General features: G+C 49.1%; 1 protein-coding gene across 1 annotated transcript in view; it reads right to left on the bottom strand.

The window, feature by feature from the left end:
• MYO10 (myosin X) overlaps positions 1-19205 on the bottom strand; it is a 201656-nt gene that overhangs the window by 104066 nt on the left and 78385 nt on the right. The window contains exons 3-4 of the mRNA XM_004583754.3: positions 18141-18299; positions 4037-4224 (exon numbers count right to left, since the gene is read on the bottom strand). Of these exons, the coding sequence (XP_004583811.3) occupies positions 4037-4224; positions 18141-18299 (347 nt within the window). The remainder of the gene's footprint in view (positions 1-4036; positions 4225-18140; positions 18300-19205) is intronic.

Below are 19205 nucleotides of genomic sequence, written 5' to 3'. Positions count from 1 at the left end.
TCACAGGATCACAGCCTCACCTGTGAAAATGATTCAGAAGTGACACTAGGCCTAACGGATCAAGTCCAAAGCCCTTATGCCGTGAGCTTGGACCAGGAGGTGGAATTCTGCTCTCAAGACAGGACTTGGCACTCAAGGGGACTGAAGTTCAAACCGCCTCGTTGCTGAAGGTTCCGGTCTCTTTCATGGGTCTTTCACTTCACAGTGCCAGCCTCAGTTTCCCCACAGAAAATGCCACTGAGGCACCTCTCATCGCCTACAATTCAGTTCTCATTTGCCTACCTAACCCTGCCTCTTTCATCTGAGCCCTGTCCCCAGTCTTACTCTGAGTGCTGGCTTTCTAATCCAAGACACGAATTCCGCGTGGCATTCCAACACCATTATTTCTCAAAAAATATTTCCAGAAATAGAAAAAGACCAAAGAGCTCATGAGCATGCCAGGATATAAAAGACACGCAAGAAGAAAACTCCAGTTTTGAAAAACCGAAGCATGCACAGCCAGCCGAGACCCTGAACCAATAGGAAGTTCGCGTTGCTCAGCACCTGCTGGACAGCTGCTGAATGCTGCTCTTTCCAGACACAGGCCTGGGTAACGAGCTGCAAAGATAAATGAGCCACAGGCTGCATTAGAGTGCTCTGAAATGTTTGGGAAAAGCAGACTTACAGATACGTAAGCTTATTTTGGTGCAAGACGTTTTCGTAATCCCTGTATAGTTTTTTTTTCTTTCATCACATATATTTTTCATGAACTTTTGGAAGATGCCACGTTACCTTAACAAGCACTGAAAACGCCATAATAAACTAAACCCTGCCTACCAGTCACACCGAGGAGGAGGAGGAACTAAAGTGGTAGCAAAGTATGCTGGAGGTCAAATTAATCCAACAACAAAAAACTCATCGAGAGTTTTAAATTCATCCATTGTCATGTCATGATCAATGACATACTATTATAAATCAATAAAGGATTTCCCAGAAGATTATGAAGGGGCTATAAAGTTCCAATAGCTGGCGACATCAGTCATCGTAATATCACATCACAACACAGTTGGTGATGTGAGCAGACCTACTGGCTCTTTTTCTTTTTTTAAAAGATCTGTTTATTTTTATTGGAAATTCAGATACACAGAATGGAGGGAAAACAGCAAGGAAGATTTTCTATCTGTTGATTCACTCCCTAAGTGGCCGCAACAGCGGAACTGAGCTGATCTGAAACCAGGAGCTCGGAGCCTCTTCTGGGCCTCCCATGCAGGTGCAAGGTCCCAAGGCTTTGGGTCATCCTTGACTGCTTTCCCAGGCCACAGCAGGGAGCGGATGGAGGGCAGGGAGCTGGGATTAGAACTGACTCCCATATGGAATCTGGCGCCAGGTCCCAGCGACTGGCTCTTTAAGAGCACAGTGCACTTGGGTCCACAGCATGAGACCTGTTCATAATAAACCACCATGCTACTGCCTCATGTATGGATCAAACTATACTGTTATTACTTCTTCGGTCTGTATTCCTACCTATAAGAAAAGCCTAATGTAAAACATCATGTTGGGTTACATCAATAGCAGCTTTAAATAGCTCATATTTATTGAGTCTGTTGAGTGTTCTGAGGCCGCATGGAGTATGACCTCATAGGAACACTCCACGATGTTCAAAAAATGACTAAATCATCCAGCAAGGCATTTTCCAGGAGCGATCCTTTCATTTAGCAATATGTGGAATGTTTTCTATGGCTGTGTGCTTTATATTTGGAACATCACAGGCGTCCATTTAAACAAGCACGAAAAGGGAAAATAAAATGAAAGTTTAAGAGAAGCAACAACTTCAAAAATGTGAGCAAAGAAAGAAGTTGGGATTTCCGATGCCCAGACACCGGGCGCTGCCACCAAGCGGCCGGGACCTCCACCAGGGATGTGCGCCTAAGAGTCACGCGTGAAAACCCTGACGGCTACATCTCCATTTTCAGAGGCACTAACGTGAGGTTTTCAAAGTTGTAAGACATCTCAGGTCCACCAGGGGGCAGACCATACTCAAGCAAACCCGACCCAGCGCCTGAGTTCAGCCACTGCTAGTGTGTACTCAAGCGTCTCCTAATGCCACAGGTCCATTCACTACTTAAAAAAGCGGGGGGAAAGCCACTAAAGATTGAAATCCAGACACATTTTAATGAGAAATCTTCAAGTTTCTGTTTCCACAGCCTTCAGTATGAAAATACCAACCCCCTTCCGTTTTCTCTCCCCCCCCACACACACAATGATCTCATTCGATTTTTCGCTGTCTTAAGTTGCTCTGTGTAGTAAGGGACACATCACTCATGCTCTCTTTTTTTCTCTACCAACAGTAATAGACAAAAGCAACTATCAATGGCAAATATTTAGTCTCTAAGTACAGACAACAATCTGATCTTAAAATAGACCTGTGTTTCCTCTGTTTGTGTCAACGTTATTAGACTCCATACTGCGTGCTCCAGTCGGGAACTTGCGCTCCAGTCGGGAACTTGCGCCCCAGTAGGGAACTTGCGCCCCATCCTGCAGCCGTGCACAAAGCCAGGTGAAGGGGCCGCAGTGATTCTGCCATCACAATCACATCCCGTTAGTGGCATGTGACTCTTACAGAACTGCTGCTACACTAAGCAAAGGGTTTCTAACTTCCTAATTTCATGTTCAGATGATTCCAACTGGCTTAACAGCCCCTCTGCTCTGTGTGTCTTTTCTTCTCTAACTTCCCCTTTCATATAAATAAATACATAACCTTGGACAAATAAATCAGACTGCTAACAACCCAACAAGGACATTGAATAAACAGACAGACCCCCAGGCCCAGGCGTGCTTCCTGTGGCACCTGTAGTCTGCGGGCCTGGAGGCATCAGCAGGCTCCAACGCACTGACCATGGGAGAGAGCTTGCAGCAGCACCCCACACACCACGATCCTTCAAAAGATGCTGGCCACTTGCCTTCACCTGTCTACGAGCACATCTCCCAGGGGACAGTACAAACACACCCTCCCTGCCATCCTTGGGTGGGGACTTCTCTGATTTATTGTCATCCCTACAGGGGCAGAGTAATTTCCAGCTCAGGTGAACTGGCAGAAGCTGACCACCAAAGTCCTCTCTAGTGTGTTTATCACCATCATCTAGAATCTGCACAGAGACCATGCCCACCAGTGACCTGGCCGTAGCCCTTGGCCGGGTCTGTTGATCTCACTTGGGGCTCCAGTGGCGGGAGGCCCGATGGAGCTGGAGCTTCCAGCTGCTGCAGGGCTCACCGCAGGCCTCACTGAATGGCAACAGAAAAAGGTTAGGGAGGTCTGTTCATCTCCAACTTCCTTCACACCAGCAGCCCTGGTGGACTGGATCCGGTGCTGGACAGCCACGAGCCTGGAGGATGAGCAAGCAGCGTGTGGACACCTGGAGGAGACCCCATGGGAAGCTCTGGACGCCACTCAAAGGCACAGCCTTAGGTGGGATTCCAATGAGCAGATCCAACGGGAAGCCACCGGCATATAGAAGACAACTTAGAAACCCTCAGAGAAAACATGCATTACAGGACAGGTGACAGGCAACACTTGTTGGCATTAAAAGTAAATTCATCTTCTAATTCCATTTTTTGGCACGAAAATTTTGTTCCTGTAAGTGATAAGGTCCATTTCAATTAGTGAATAAGCATTAAATTAAAAAAAATTAGATATATTTTACAACCTCTTTAGACTTTCTAGTGATGCAAGTTTGCAGTGGGACCCCTGCGGTCCATACACGCCAACTCTGCTTGCACCATCCTTTCAGCATATGCCTGCCTCTGTCCCCGTATTCAGCTAATTCAAACACAATCTTCAGGAGTACTTGATTCTTACAAATTCTTTTGGGAGATTCTATCTGGAGTAATTTAATTATAATAGAGAAAAAAGAAGACCTTATTCAGACATACAAGCATTTTGACTAGTGTTCTAGGAAGTCTTCTAAAAGTCAAAGCATCATGCAACAGTTCTTAAACACAAGACTCACATCTAAGTCAAAGCAGCGGGCAGGGCCACCCCACTCTCCCCCAGCGTTACCTGATGAGGACACACTGGTTGTCATGGCGCTTCCACAGGCAGCGGTAGCACTCGTTGGCCACAGCGAAGATGTGCGGTGGGAGCTCCCCCAGGTGGTGCCTGCTGTAGCGCTCCATGGTGGCACCTTCGTACAGGCCAGCGATGGGCTGGTAGGGGTTCACCGAGGCAATGATGGAACCGATGTAGGTCTGCAAGCACATGGGTAGAAGAAGGGCTCGTTACCGGGGTGGCTGGCGACACAAGGCATCGCCACTCGGGGATCCCTTCCCACACGGTGCCTGCTCTGCGGTACCCCCATGTCAGCTGCTGTGCAGGTGCAGCGACGCAGAGCCTCACTCCCCACCTGCTGCTGACTCCCTGTACTTGGCTGGGGCACATTCCATACAAACTAGAGGAGCTGCTTCAGAGTGGAGGAGGAGACGGTGAAACAGCCCAGGCCCAGATCTAAGAAGATCTGCCTCGTCCCAGCCTCTTCTCCCTCTCTTTCCTCTAGCCTCTGGGAAAGGAGAAGAGGCCGTTGATTGGGCAGTTTCTGTTCAGCGCAGGGAGAGTTCCACGGTGGTTAGCACCTGGGACGCACAGCACTGTGAATGCTCTTAGCATCAGTGAACTGGGCACTGAACAGAGTCAAAAAGGCCAAGCTTCTGTGATGCCCATTTAGCCGTGGCTTCTCAAAGGTAGTCAGACTGCTTTGTAAACTGTTGGTATTCTCTGGCTAACTGCAATGCCTTCTGCAGTGGCAGGCAATCTGTCTTTAACTGCTGGTTTTACCTTTCTGAGAAAATCTCCAGGACAGAAAGCAAGTCAAACTTGCAGAGAAACCAGAGGCTTCCAAAGTGGTGGCTACGATATTACCAAAGCCTAAAGCTTACGCAGGCTCCTTTCACAGGCGCAACACCAGCTGCCGTGTGGTACCATGGGGACATGAGCTGCTCATCCGTACCTGTGCATACAAGGCTGATGCAGTTTGGTTCCCTGGTTTTCAGGCAGGGGAAACAGGCCCCTGCCAACACTGCCCGCTGGCCCTTTATGGGGCACAGGCGTGGGCCAAAGGCCTGACAGATGTCATGTGTTGAATCTCTGACACCATGACCTGGAATATGACCATGTGACCACAGCTGGAGGCAGTGCCTTAACTGGATAACCAAGCCCAATCAAGGCCAACAGAGAGGGCCTCGATGTGATGTGATGGTGGTCTTCATGGGACAAGAAAACGCAGACATGAAAAGCTTACAGCGACATACACACACAGGGGAGCACGCAGCACCCGGGGACACCACGACCACGCAGTCCCCAGGAAGTGGGGAAAGGAGCTTGGGAAGATAGCAAGCTGACACTATGATCTTGGGTTTCCGTTCTCCAGACCTTCACGAAGACAGACAGCTGACATTTTACCCCCTGTGCTATCGTGCGACCCAGCCCTGGCAGAGAAATCCACAGGGCCTGGCCGCTCCCCTCCTCAGCGACTCCGCAGGGTCGCAGCACTGACTGTCTCTCAAGGAAGGAACCTGAGGCATGGAGTGGAGGCTGACGACCCGCACAGCGCCCGTCGAGGACAGAAACAAGATTCCCACCCAGACAAGATCTTGCTAGAGGCGTCTCCTATCATGTCCATTGCTAAGGGGTGGCAATTCAACAAAGGAAAGAGAGGAGGAAAAAAACCCAGCAGAACTAGACACGAGACCCAAATATCCTAAGAACATCTGCCGCATATTACAGCAATTTGTACTTATTTATATTCGTGGTAACTGCCAGCAACATCAAGCACAACTTTCCTAACATACAGGAAGTCTATAATGTATTTTACAGATAATTTGATTTGAACCCCTCCCCAAATAAAAGGTTAAAAACATAACAGACATCACCACAGAAATCCCACTCCTAAGAACATCCTGAAGGCAACTGAAGACAGAACTCCAGTGTGTGTACACGCATGCTCACAGCAGCCAAAGGTGGAAGGGCCCCGGCGCCGCTCACCAGCCCGATGTTCCTACAGCACGTGGCAGAGCCACAGCGGGATCATCAGCCCCAAAGTAATGAAGCAGAGACACACAAAGCCATTATGAAGCTGAAAACATCGCAGTGAGTTCAAGAATCCAGACGCAGAGACGGCTGGCTGCCAAGCACAAGCCCAGGTTGCGTCAGAGAGCGACTGCCATCTGTTTGGAAAGACAAAGATCTTTTGGAACAAGATAGGTGGTGGTTGAACAACATTATGAATGTAGTAAGCACATTAGATTGTACTCTTTATTAAAGGGGTGCTTTAAATATATATATATACAGATAGATATCTATCTATATATCTATATATGCTTATTTGAAAGGTAGAGTGATTGAGAAATGACGCACACAGGTATCTTCCATTCCCTGGTTCACTCCACAAGTGCCTGAAAGGGACAGGGCTGTGCCAGGTGAAGCCAGGAGCCTGGGAACTGTATCCAGGTCTCCAAGTGTATGTCAAGAACTTGGGTCCTCAATCCATCATCTGTCACCTCCCAGGAACACATCAGCTTCCGGAGGCTGGATGTGAACACTCCAATACGGAATGCGAAATTTCCGAGCAGGGTCTAGGCTGCTGCGCTGTCCATGGACGCCAACATGGCCACTTCCCAGGAGAGAAGGCAGAATGGTGACTGTCGAGGGCTGTGAGCTGTTCACTGGGTAGAGTTTCTGTTGTGCCAGGTGTAGAGAGTTCTGAAGACTGGTACAACAACCTGAACACCCACAATGCTGTCAAACTGGACACTGAAAAACAGCTTAGGTGGTAAAATTAAATTCTATGAGCATTTTATGTAATTTTTAAAAATCTGGATTTAAACAGTGCCAGTGAGTTACTCTGAGAATTTTGGGACTGGAGAGAATATATAACCCTGTTTACTAAGCGCAAAGACAGAAGTGAAAATCAACAGAGAGCAGGTGGATAACAATTATGTTCCTCAATCTTTATAGGAGAGGACAAGGGGCATTTAGATTGTTCAGGGAGAAAAAAAATCTCAGTAGAGTGCAAGTAGTGAGTAAATACAGGATGTTATGACCGACAAAAAGTCCCACAGACCCTCCCTTACCAAAAAGAACATCCAATGACCAGTGTTATTTGCAGTCAAGACCCAACAAGCTACTACCTCTTCTTAAAAAGCGGGTGGGGAAAAGAATATGGCAAATGCATCTCCAGCTTGTTCAAAGCATCTTATTTGGAGGGCTGGCACCATGGTGCAGTAGCTTAAGCCACTGCCTGTGACGCCACCGTCCCTATGTGCACTGGCTTAAGTCCCAGCCGCTCCACCTCCAATCTACCTCCCTGATAACATGTCTGGGACGCAGGGGAAGAAGGCCCAAATGCTTGGTCCCCTTCAGCCTCATGAGAGACCCAGATGAAGCTCCGGGCTTCAGATCGGCTATTAGTCACCATGGGACTCAATCAGTGAATGCAAGAGCTGTCTCTCCTTCACGCTGCATAAATCTTTCAACTAAAAATACATAAATCTTTTTTAAAACAACCTTATTTTTAAATATTTTTAAACTCTGCATCATTAATAATAACAATAAGAAGAAAGTCTCCTTCCAGGACCTGCATTTAGTACTGGAGTGAAAACAGCTGTCAAAACATGAACACACACATTTCATGATTTCACCTTCTCACTGAGTAGCTGCTTCAAAGACTCCTAAGCTTTCAGAGGCGCCTCGCCTGTCACAGGATTCAAAGCAACTCAACTGACAGGTAGACACAGCAGCCAACAGGGCTCCGTGCGCCTCCTGGCCTGTGCTCAGTTGCCCCTCCCCAGCTCTGGCGATGCGGGCAGGCTGAGCTCACTTCCCTCTCCTTTGTCCCAGATGAACGGACAGGGAAAGGGTAGGCAGGTGCCAGTACCACAGCCACAAAGGACACTGGGCTTGAGGACAGGAGTTTCCCAGCTGCAGGCCACCCTGGCGCTGATTCTCAGTGTCTATCTTTCCCAACGCCCACGTTCAGAACCCCGTCCGTCCCCAGGGTCCCCGGGGCCAGCACACTCCGCCTCTGAGTGAGTCCGTCCCCAGGGTCCCCGGGGCCAGCACACTCCGCCTCTGAGTGAGTCCGTCCCCAGGGTCCCCGGGGCCAGCACACTCCGCTCTGAGTGAGTCCAGTATCCCTTCCCTTTCCCACCCCCTGCGCTGCACTGGCCTGTTAAGAACCTCACCTCGCTTTGACTAGGTCTCCTCTTCCCATGATTTCTCATCATGCCTCAACCTAACTTCCTTAAACACAAGAAAACAGCTGGAGGTCTGATTAATTATAGTCCTGTGCTACACAATAAGAGACCTCATCCAACAGCAGTCCCCAAGATGACACCACCTCGGGATACCAAGGCCATCTCAGAGCAGGTGCACTGCTGCCTCCTCACAATGAAGTTACCTACCACTGTACTTTTCAGGACATGCCTCCATGCTCCAGGGACACATGACCTGCTCAGGTTCCCTCCAAAAGGGGACAGGAGGCTTCAGTTCACTGGAAGGTCTTTATTGAGTTAGGACTATTGGTTTTCCCCCAAGTGTGCGCCACATGGCTCCTCTGAACCTGCTCCAACAAAGATGAGAAATAAAATGGCACCCATGTGAATACTTCCCAATAGTTTCTTCAAAGAAAGTAAAGACGCTGAGTGTGAGGCGGGGATCAGCTTAGCTGTGAGCTATCAAGTGAGGAACAAGTGTCCTGGCAGATCCTGAGAGCCGTGAGACATTTGCTGCATGCCTCTATCACGCCTCACTCTATAAAAAGGTATTATTACTGCTCTAAAAATGACCACGATGACGCCACACAGTCTAAAGACCACGGACACATGCCACTGTCCAATGCAGGGTGGGGCCAGGTGCAGTTCCCCTCATACCAGATTCCAAATTCCTTCAGGATAAATAGCCTGCTCGTTTTAACGGCTGTTCAGAAATAGAAATTACATTCTATTTTGAGGCACATGCAATTTTTTCTTCTAGTCAGAAAAGTTCCACACAACTCACCAGAAAATACACTTCTTTGCCCACTTTAGTAATTTGGAACAGCTGTGACACACATTGCTTTACAATCTGGGAGAAGCTCACGGCACATCTTCAGTGCCACACTGATCAATCTGAAGTTTCCAGAAAGGCAAGGCCAATCTGATTTCTCTGTGAACACGGGATAGCAAGACACTGCATTGTACATCTTAGGTATATACAATTAAAAAATGTTTTGTTTTAAAGACACATGTAACCCATGACAAAGTGCTCTCAGATACTCAGAGTACAGTCAGGAACTTGAGGAGGGCGACACACTCCAACAGAGGAATTGAGTCAGAAGATACAAGGCCATGAGCCCCGAAGCCACCTTCCCGGAAACACTGCTTGCTGCCTAGGTGCCCGAGATGCCAACCAGTAATAATCAGGCTCCTCTGTTGCCCCATGAGATGATGACATGAAAGTGCCACACCAACCAGAATTCTTGTTACTGGTAAAAAAAGTTAAACTGCAAGTGCTTCATCCAAGTGGATGAAAAACATGTAATCTGAAACACATGGGGGACTGGTCACTTAAGGCCAGTGCCACAGGACTGGCACTGCGACGTGGTGGATAAAGTAGCTGCCTGGGGTGAGGACATGCCTCTTGGGCACTGGTCTGTGACTCCACTTCTAATCCAGTTTCCTACGGCTGGTCTGGGAAAAGCAAACAACCCAACATTTGGGACCCTGGCACCATGGGGGACCCTGGCACCATGGGGGAGACCTGGGTGAAACTCTCACCATTATGGCCCTCAGGGTAGTGAACCAGTGGGAATTCTCTGTAGCTCTGGCTTTCAAATAACTAAACAAATCTTTCAAATGAATAAATAGACACAGTGCAGTGGCATAATTCCCCAAAGGGACGAACTGTTACCAAGTGGGAGTTGTTATCCAGGTTTATATCCCACCCACTATTCCCTTCTCTATCAATCACCTCAGCTAGATATGGCCGTGACTTACTTCCTACAGAAGGTGACTTCAAGTGAGAAATCCCTACATTCAGCGGTCCCCTGGACATCTTCCCTTGGATGTCTTTAGGATGACTCAAAGACAACATGACAAGGCTAATCTGCCCCAAACACCTACTTCTTCTCATAGTCACATCTTGACAAAGAGTAGCACAATCTACTCAAGTGGATAATCCAACACAGTCTGAGCCTACTTGTCCCCAAAACCCAATTCAACAGATTCTGCATCCTAGAATCTTCAGTTCTCTGCATTGGTCACCCATCATTGCCCATTTAGTTAGTGGCCACCTCTTCTCCTACACCCAATTCTCTCATCCACCACCCTATGGTCAATAGTGAGTTTCCCCAAAACTCACATTTCAGCTTTTTTCCCTACAGCTTTCCTAAGCAGCTCAAAGCTGAATAAACCTGCTCTTGATGACTGAGTCAGTGGCATGCAATTTTCATTCCAGTGTTTTGAATGTCCCATATTCTATAAAAGCATCATGCTGTTGCGTATCTCCACACAAGTGCATCTTGCACTTGGAGACCAGATTCCCTAACAAATGCCCAAATCTCGGTGTAACTTAATGACTTGGCGGGATTTGTTTTCAAACCTCTCCTCACCTCAGTCTATGTTCTTTTTGCTCCTGGTAAAGAATTTCATCACTCATTGTTGGGCTGAGCCGTTGCCAATGGTTACTTGCATCCGTCTCTACCTATCAATGAAATGTCATTTATTTATTCACTTTTCCAACAATGACTGTTAACGAGAGTAAACTGCATACTTGGAATGCAGGGCTAAGTCAACAAGATATATTAGGTGCATGGAGTCTGACCACTAATCCATCAAAAACACTCACGTCCTTTGTCCTACCGCTGTATGTCCGCTATCTTCTACATAACAGAACTGCTTGCCACGGTCCGCTGAAACAGTGACAAGCATTATAAGACAATTTTGAAAGATACCAAACACTCAAGTTTGTTGCAAAGAAAGCACTGGTTCTGTTTCTGACTCAAATTCTCTTTACTGAAAGCAACTGGAGCCAACAGAGAGGCAGGGCAGAAAAATGAAAACCAAGTTCCTAACTGCCCCTCCCGCACTGATGTGAAAGCATGAGCGCTTGGGAGAGTTTACAAATCCGCAGGCAGACAGACGGTTACAATCATCTTTTGGCAACATGAGTCTTCATTTCATTTCACAAAAGGAAAAAGGGACCTTTGACATCCCACACTGCGCCCAGCTGCTCCCAGGCGAGTCACTTGCCAAGGCTGCACTGCCCATCCGGACTTCAGGCCATCCCAGATCCACGAGATGCTTGTGCTGGCTTTGGAAAGGCACAGGAAAATGAAGGAAGGAAAAGGTCGAGTTTGGAAAGCCTCAGGTCAAGGAAATGTAACAGACCCGGATGTGCCTGTCCCCAAACTGGACTCTTAGAGCAGGGGCCACCCCCCCACCACTGTGGGCACTGAGGACTTGCCTGCAGGACCTACAGCTCCTGGCCCTTGGGAACCATTAGGTCCTTCCCTGGCTGGGGCCCGCTGACTTGGCCTGTTGAACACAGCCAGCTTCAAAGTTAATTCAGGAACAACAGCAAACACACTTACAGATTGCGGCTGACCGTCACCCAACCAGAGACTATTTTTGAAGCACCTAAAAGTATGTTGGCTGTGAAGGACTTTGTGTACATTTCCAAGTATGTCTCTTTTGTCACATTTGCTTGATTCTGATCTCACTGTTTGCTCAGTAAGACTAACAAACTAAGCCTGGGGCTGGGTGGCCATGGGAGAGCTTCCTCTGGAGCCTGCCTGAACGCCACAACTTAGGTGAGTTCTAAATGAGCTGTGTTTCTCCTGTGGTCGTGTGGTCTGGGGCTGTCCCTGAAGGCTGGGACAGCAGGCTTTTCTCTGCAGTTGATCCAAAGCTTGACAAAAACCTACGGTGCAGATATGTGCTTCTCTGCAATTTAGCACAGAGCTCACCCCCGGCGCAGTGGAAACCTTGGGCTGCTCTCATCAGCCTGGGGGGCTCAGCTGCTCGCTGGAGAACCCGAGCTGATGCGGGCTCCAGAGAGCTCGCCCAGGCATCTCAAACCCCACACGTCTTCCCACTTTGCTCAAGGAGCTGCCTGGCTTGGCAGTGCAGCGTCTTCACAGCCTTGTCAAGGATGGCGCGTGGAAGACCATGCCTCTCCCTGCACTGCCAAAACGTCATCTCTTCCCCACTAACTCCTTGCAACTCCTGCAACATCCACGTGGTCTCTCCAGCGCTTCCTTAGCAATTCTTCTGATGTTCTCTCTCCAGATTCAGCCATGGCACCGCTGACATCTTTCTGAGGCAGGGTGTGGGGGCGGAGGGCCGTCTGTGCAGCAGGAGTGTTGAGTAGCAGCCCTGATCTTCGTCTGCTGGACATCATGAGTTCCCCGGCCCTAGCTGATATGTTCTCTAGCTACTGCCGACTGCCACCTGCTGCCAGAGCTGTCTTGACGGAGGTGTTCCATCTACGTTCTCAACTTGCTGTGCCCAACACGCACCAGATGCTGCAAACACAGGCAACCTCCCGCCGATTGGACCAGGCCTGTCAGCAGACTCTCATCCCCATGTCTTCCTGTAGAGTGCCCACCAGCCTTCCCTTCTAAACCTCCGGCCGATTGGACCAGGCCTGTCAGCAGACTCTCATCCCCATGTCTTCCTGTAGAGTGCCCACCAGCCTTCCCTTCTAAACCTCCGGCCGATTGGACCAGGCCTGTCAGCAGACTCTCATCCCCATGTCTTCCTGTAGAGTGCCCACCAGCCTTCCCTTCTAAGTCCTAGCCCACCTCGTGGGCAGCTCCTGACTCACCTTTGTATGTTCTCCAACCCCATCTCTTATTTCTTGGTACAGCACATACCTGTCCCTTCTCTCCTTCAAGTCTTTTTTTCTCTTTTCTTTTTTTATTTTTAAGATTTATTTCTTTTTATTGGAGAGTTAGATATACAGACAGGAGGATCTTCCGTCTGCTGATTCACTCCCCAAATGGCATCAACAGCCAGAGCAGAGCTGATACAAAGCCAAGAGCCAGGAGCTTCTTCCGGGTCTGCCACACGGGTGTGGGTCCCAATGCTTTGGCCCATCCTTGACTGCTTTTCCGGAACACAAACAGGGAGTTGGATGGGAAGTGGGACTGGCAGGATACAGACCGGCACCCATACGGGATCCTGGCGTGTGCAAGGCAAGGACCACTAGGCTACTGTGCTGGGCCCTCCTTTAAGTCTTTTTTCTTTTCTTTAAAAAAAAAAAAAAACCATTTTATTAGTGATGATGTTTACACAGTTGATCAGGGTGGCCTGTTAAGTCTTTAGAAGCTTGTAGGTGAGGGTACCGGAGGTGTCCTCCTCCCCCACTGCCACACCCTGTGGCAGGAAGTGCACAGCTCACAGTCAGGGCTGTGGTCTGGGAAGTCGGTAGAGGATACCAAAGGCCCAGACAGGAAGAGCCTGGAGCTCCAGGAAGTGGGTCCAGCAGCAGAGCCTCTGGCAAGGACCTGCACCACACGGTGATTCCAGAAAAAGGAATGCCGGTCTAATCAGGGTACTGGTCTCAAACAGGACCAGCAGCAAAGCCAGAGCTCTACAGTCACAAGTCAGAAAGTGCATACTTCCACAGCCCCAAGGGACATGCCTGGGGCAGGGGCAGAGGCAGGTCCACGGAACAGGCAGGGAAGAGATCGAGCGAGGTTCACAGCGCTTTACAGACCGGACAAGCCCAAACTCTGACATCCTCATACCACGAGTTCAATGCAAAAGCTTTTGGAATGGGCCCAGCGCAGTAACCTAGTGGCTAAAGTGCTAGCCTTGCATGTGTCAGGATCTAATATGGATGCTGGTTTGTGTCCCAGCTCCTTCACTTCCCATTCAGCGTCCTGCTTGTGGCCTGGGAAAGTAGCAGAGTATGGTCCAAAGCCTTGGGACCCTGCACCCATGTGGGAGACCTGGAGGAGGCTCCTGGCTGCTGGCTTCAGATCGGCTCAGCTTCGACTGTGCGGCCAGAAAATTGTTGTGTCTCTCCTCTCGGTAAATCTGCCTCTCTAATAAAATAAATCTTTTAAAAAAAGCTTTTGGCATAAGTGTTTTTTGGATATGAGATGAACAGCATGGACACAGAGACAAAGGCTGAGGTTTCAAAAGCCTTCACCCTGCTCTACCATGTCAGGGGACTGCGTCAACAATCGGAGAACCATCCATGGTAACCTGGTCCCCGGATAGATGGTTTACTGAGAGCCACAGGAGGGTAACGGGAGGAAACCAGGACTCTACTCCAATCCGGCTAATCTGCAGGTTCCAGCTTTCTGTCACTTTCTACCCATTTTCCGGGGTGGATGGCAATGGCCACGGAGTAAAACATCTCAATAGGTTCTAGTAAAATTCCTGTGGATACCCAATGAGCGGCCCACAAGAGTGAAAGCCTAGAGCTCTTGGCAAAGGCCTGCAGACTTAGTTAGCTACCTGGGGACAAGCCCGCAGTGGCCGGCCCAGAGCAGAAAACAAGCAAAAGGCAACAGAGCAGGGGCAGCTCAGGCGCCAGCAGGCACAGGCGTGCGGCTGGGAATAGCTGTGTCCCTGTCAAAGCAGTGACCACTGCAAGGCACTCAGGGAAGGACAACGGCTCCTATGCACAATGCCCATTGCAGTCCTCAGAGCCTGAGACGGAGACGGCCTGCAGTTTCTTGGCTGCCAGGAGGAGGAGAGATCTGAAGCTACAACAGGGCCCTGAGCCACAGCAACTGGCCCCGCCGACAGAGCTTCCATGGAACCAGGGGTTCTGAGGTGAGAGTCGGGATGCTGGGGTGAGAGTTGGGCTCCTGGTGCAAGTTTCCTTTGAAAACACAGAATCTTGGTATTATTCCTCTTTGGAAAGACAAATTCCTCCCGGCTCCCAGTTTTATCCTAAGGATTAAAACCCACTGGGGCAGCCTGATGTAGCCTTTATGGAAATGCGAATCTCTCTTCCATAAGCGTTCAGTTTTGTCATGGAACAGCAAAAAGCTCCAAAGTCTGTGTGAAGGAATGTACAGGGCCTAGCTCCTCAAAACCGTCTTTGACAAAATCCAAGTGTCAACACACCGCCCAGGATTTCTAGCACGAGGAAGCAAGGAGCTGGGGCCTGGGGTTTCAGCTTATGACGAGAACAGGACAGGAAGCTGCCCGTCACTCCCTTCCGCCTCTCTGCTCTGAGCAAGCCAGACAGGATGAGGACTGTGGCCTGTGATTGCTGACTGGCTGCTGGAGGTTTCTCTCTCACAGTTGTACTTGAAAGACATCACTTCCACCACTGTCTTGGTTTCTCCTCTCCTGGAGCCCCTCCCATGTTGTACAGGAGGTTTCCAGCTTTAATATCTTTAATAAATCTTGCCGTGGTGCTCCAAGGACACCTAAGCCTTGGACCCTGTCAGAGCTGTTCCCTATAGAACTGCGGGAAACCCAATACACTGCGAGTTGGCACAGCCTAGGGACTTGGAAATGGCAGCAACAGAAAACCAACCCTCCAGCTCTGGTGCAGCACCCAGCGTCACCGCCTTGTAGACGCAGGTGGGCACCACCCAGAGCTGACGCTCCTCTGCTGGGCATGAGCAGGGTCTGACAGGTACGGGCCGCCCAGCAAACAGCTTCAGGGTAATAAGAAAGCCATGTGGGCTGTTCTAGGGAGATACGCGAGGCTCACAGGAAGGCACAGAAAGGCAGACTTAACTTGGTGCACAGAGCGCCTGGGTTTTCCCTCACAAGGAAAAACACCTTCATTCCAGAAGCAAGGCCAAGAGCCTGTTCACAGGATTTATTCAGCAATTTAGCTACCAGGTTTAACACCATTACCAAGAGCAGCAGAACGCGGGCCCTAAGGCCCCGTGGCAGTTCTCCAATTGACTGTTTTCTCTGCTATTGAACACGAGTAACAGAAACACAGAAACAGAAACTCGTGTCTGTGCTTTAAACACAGGCAAGTAGGATTTCAGACCCAGCCATCCACAAGACACACACACCGACTGAAAAAATGTCAAAATCTAATTTCCTGCTTCATTATCAACTTCTGACTATCTAGAACATGCATGGCATTTACTTGACAAACATCTATTGCATAACCTTAGGCGCTTGGCAGAGTCCTTGGTTCAAGGAAGACAAAATGAGACCTTGACAAACCCAGTGAGCTAGGGGCTGCATGGAGACAGCTCACAGGAAGGTGTCACCCACCTCCCAGGGCAGGTGCAGGCATGAGGCAGCTGGGACGCGGACGTCTGTGGCACCAGGAGGAGGGGGCTGGCAGTGACCAGTGGTACGGGAAAGGAGAATTAACGCACACAGAACACAGACCTTACAGCAGCTTTTACATAAACATACATAAGCACGACCTTGTCTAAAACATCTGGAAAACATTGTGATGGAAAGACTTGGGGGGAGCAAGCTCAGCCCACGAGAAGGCTACAACGCGACTGCGTTTCTTTAGACAAGGTTGCTTGAAAACATTTGGCAAACATTAGGTTGATCTGGCAAAAATGACACTTTCACCGTGCAAAAAGGCAAATAAAACACTTTTTTTGTTAGGGAGAGAAAAACTAAACATGAAACCCACAGCTATCTACTTTCTCCTCCCTGGTCTCAGAGGAGCTGCACCCCAGACCTGATGTGAGCCCTAGGAAACAAGACAGGACACCAAGAGTCTAGTGCCAAGACTGAGGCATTTGGTACCCTGAAAGTCTGAAGCTAGGCCCCAGAATCTCAGAAATACTGGCAAGTTCAATGTCACCTCTATGGAACCACATCCAGAGTTCTTAAAGTTTTAGAAATGTTGGCTATTTCTTGAGAACTATTCGAATTTGAACTTGACACAAAAAACAAAGCTGTGTAAGCAGTTTCCTAGGAAGACTTCTTTAAACAGCACTGAGAAAGAAATCAAATACACAGGTCCATCTTGACAGCTCATGTCATGATTGCACCTCAATGTCCAAAAGATAGAAAAGAGTCTTAAACATTTCTTTATGGTACGAGTATTCCCGATTTCATAAAATTTGAGCTGTTGAGCTGGCATGGTAGCCTAGTGGCTAAAGTCCTTGCCTTGCACAAGCCAGGATCCCATGTGGGCACTGGTTCATGTTCCGGCAGCCCTACTTCCCATCCAGTTCCCTGTCTGTGGCCTGGGAAAGCAGTTGAGGATGGCCCAAAGCCTTGGGACCCTGCACCCGCGTGGCAGACCCATACAAGGCTCCAGGCTCCTGGCTTTGGATCAGCTCAACTCCAGCCACTGAGGCCGCTTGCGGAGTGAATCAGCCAGCAGCAGCTCTTCCTCTCTATCTTTCCTACTCTGTATATCTGACATAAAAAAAAATAATTTGAGCTGCCCACTCAAAGTGGCAATCAGCAATCGCACACTTTAGAAACACAGGTTCCCAAGGGGTGGGCGCGGGAGGTGAAATGATCATGCAATGCTAGCACCGCTGGCTCAAGCTCCAGAGGCTCGGCTTCCGGGTCAGGAGTTTTCTGCTCATCCGCCTGGGCAGGCAGCAGGAGATTGTCCAAGCACTCAGTGGGGATCAGGATGGGGCTCCTAGCTCCCGCCTGGCCCAGACTTAGCTGTTGCAGCCTCAGGGAAGTGGTGGGGGCTCCAGGGAGGGCAGATCTGTTTCTGTCTCATCATCCTACCCTACCTTTCAAATAAAGAAGTAAATCACAAAAAAAAAAAAAAAAAAAATCAAACAAAAGAAAGATGGACTCTCCTCAAATATCTCCGCTTGCCACAGCAGCAACAGAGCCAGAAAAATAAAAGTAAACACCCATTCAAGGAGGAAAATGCAGAACAAGCCAAGGAAGCTAAGCTCACAGATCTATCCAGCAGGTCAGTCCACACCTTCCCCGCCCCTCCCAGAGGAAGTCAAACAATTCCGGTAACTTCTCCCAGGATGAGCTGTCAACCCCCACCCCAGGGCAGAGGATGCCTCCACGGAAAGCCATCTGTCCCTAGGCAGCGAACATCAGGAAGAGCTTTCTCCAACCAACCCGCAAGGCAGCTAGATTCCCAGGAACCAGAGGTTCTCAAAAGGCAGGAAAAAACCCTTTGAAAATGAGCATGCACTCGGGCTCTGGGCAGAGGGACTGTGGGCAGCACCCCGGATGGCACTCACGTAGATCTGGTTCCTCTTGTATCGCTGGAACAAGTTGTACAGGATGGAGCCTCCGTGCAGCTCCGTCAGGGTGGCCATGTCGTCCACGCCCTGCTCGTCCCGGGGGTGCATGGGGAACACCTTCTGGTGGGTGACTGTACTCTGCTTGTACGTGAAAACCTGAGGGGCGGAGACAGCTGTTGAGTGATTCAAAGTAAATGACTTTCCCTTCAGTGTCTGAAACCGACACTACAATCGCAATACCATCCTTGGACGAGACTCCCTCCTCAACTGCTGTCCTTCCAATTCCTGCCAAAACAAACCCACCTCACATTTCAGTTTCCTGGTCTCACAGCCCTTCTTCGTTAAAACTTCAAGTAAGGGCAGTGAATGCTGCGCCTGCAGGTGGCACGTTCACTAGTGACTGTCACAGTGAGGAACTGGCTGCTGAACTGAACCTGTGTGCTCAGAGGTCTACCGGGTGCTTCTGCAACACTGCTGGTTTAGTGCGGGATCAGCCCATCAACTGAACAAAGTTTGGCTAACTTTACAAAGTAATATGTAATAACTCATTCGATTATGGAGCTCTGTTTCTGGTTACTCATTTACTGCTCGGCCATTCTTCCACTACTCGTACTGCAATAATAGTTTCAGTAAAATAAAAGATCTATTTTCTAAAGCATGTAAAACTAATAACCTTCATACACACATATTTGCATGTATACTGCCACATACAAAATAATTTTGTGGAATAATATTTACAAGTCTTTTTGACTAGGGATTCTATTTTTATACATCAACCAGCTGCCTACATGGCAACAAACGGTATGTTATTGCCAAAGAGAATGACACACTAAGAAATGTAAAAGTACCAATCCAATGGTTTTCACAAGGCCTGACAAACGGCATGCTTTATTTTTCTAGAGGAGAATGGAAACTTCTGCACTGGCATCTGTGCCACAGGAACCACAAGAGTTGGTCAGAACCAGTCCTGAGAAACTGCCTGCGGCCGGCACAGGAGCCAGGGACACACCCATGCCTTCTGAGGCAGAGCCACTGGCCCCTGCTCTCCCTGGCTTGGCCTCC

Source organism: Ochotona princeps, chromosome 23, assembly GCF_030435755.1.
Source record: "Ochotona princeps isolate mOchPri1 chromosome 23, mOchPri1.hap1, whole genome shotgun sequence".
NCBI classification, from domain to species: domain Eukaryota; kingdom Metazoa; phylum Chordata; class Mammalia; order Lagomorpha; family Ochotonidae; genus Ochotona; species Ochotona princeps.
Note: the sequence above shows the minus strand (reverse complement) of the source record. Positions and strands in the feature narration are given on the sequence as shown.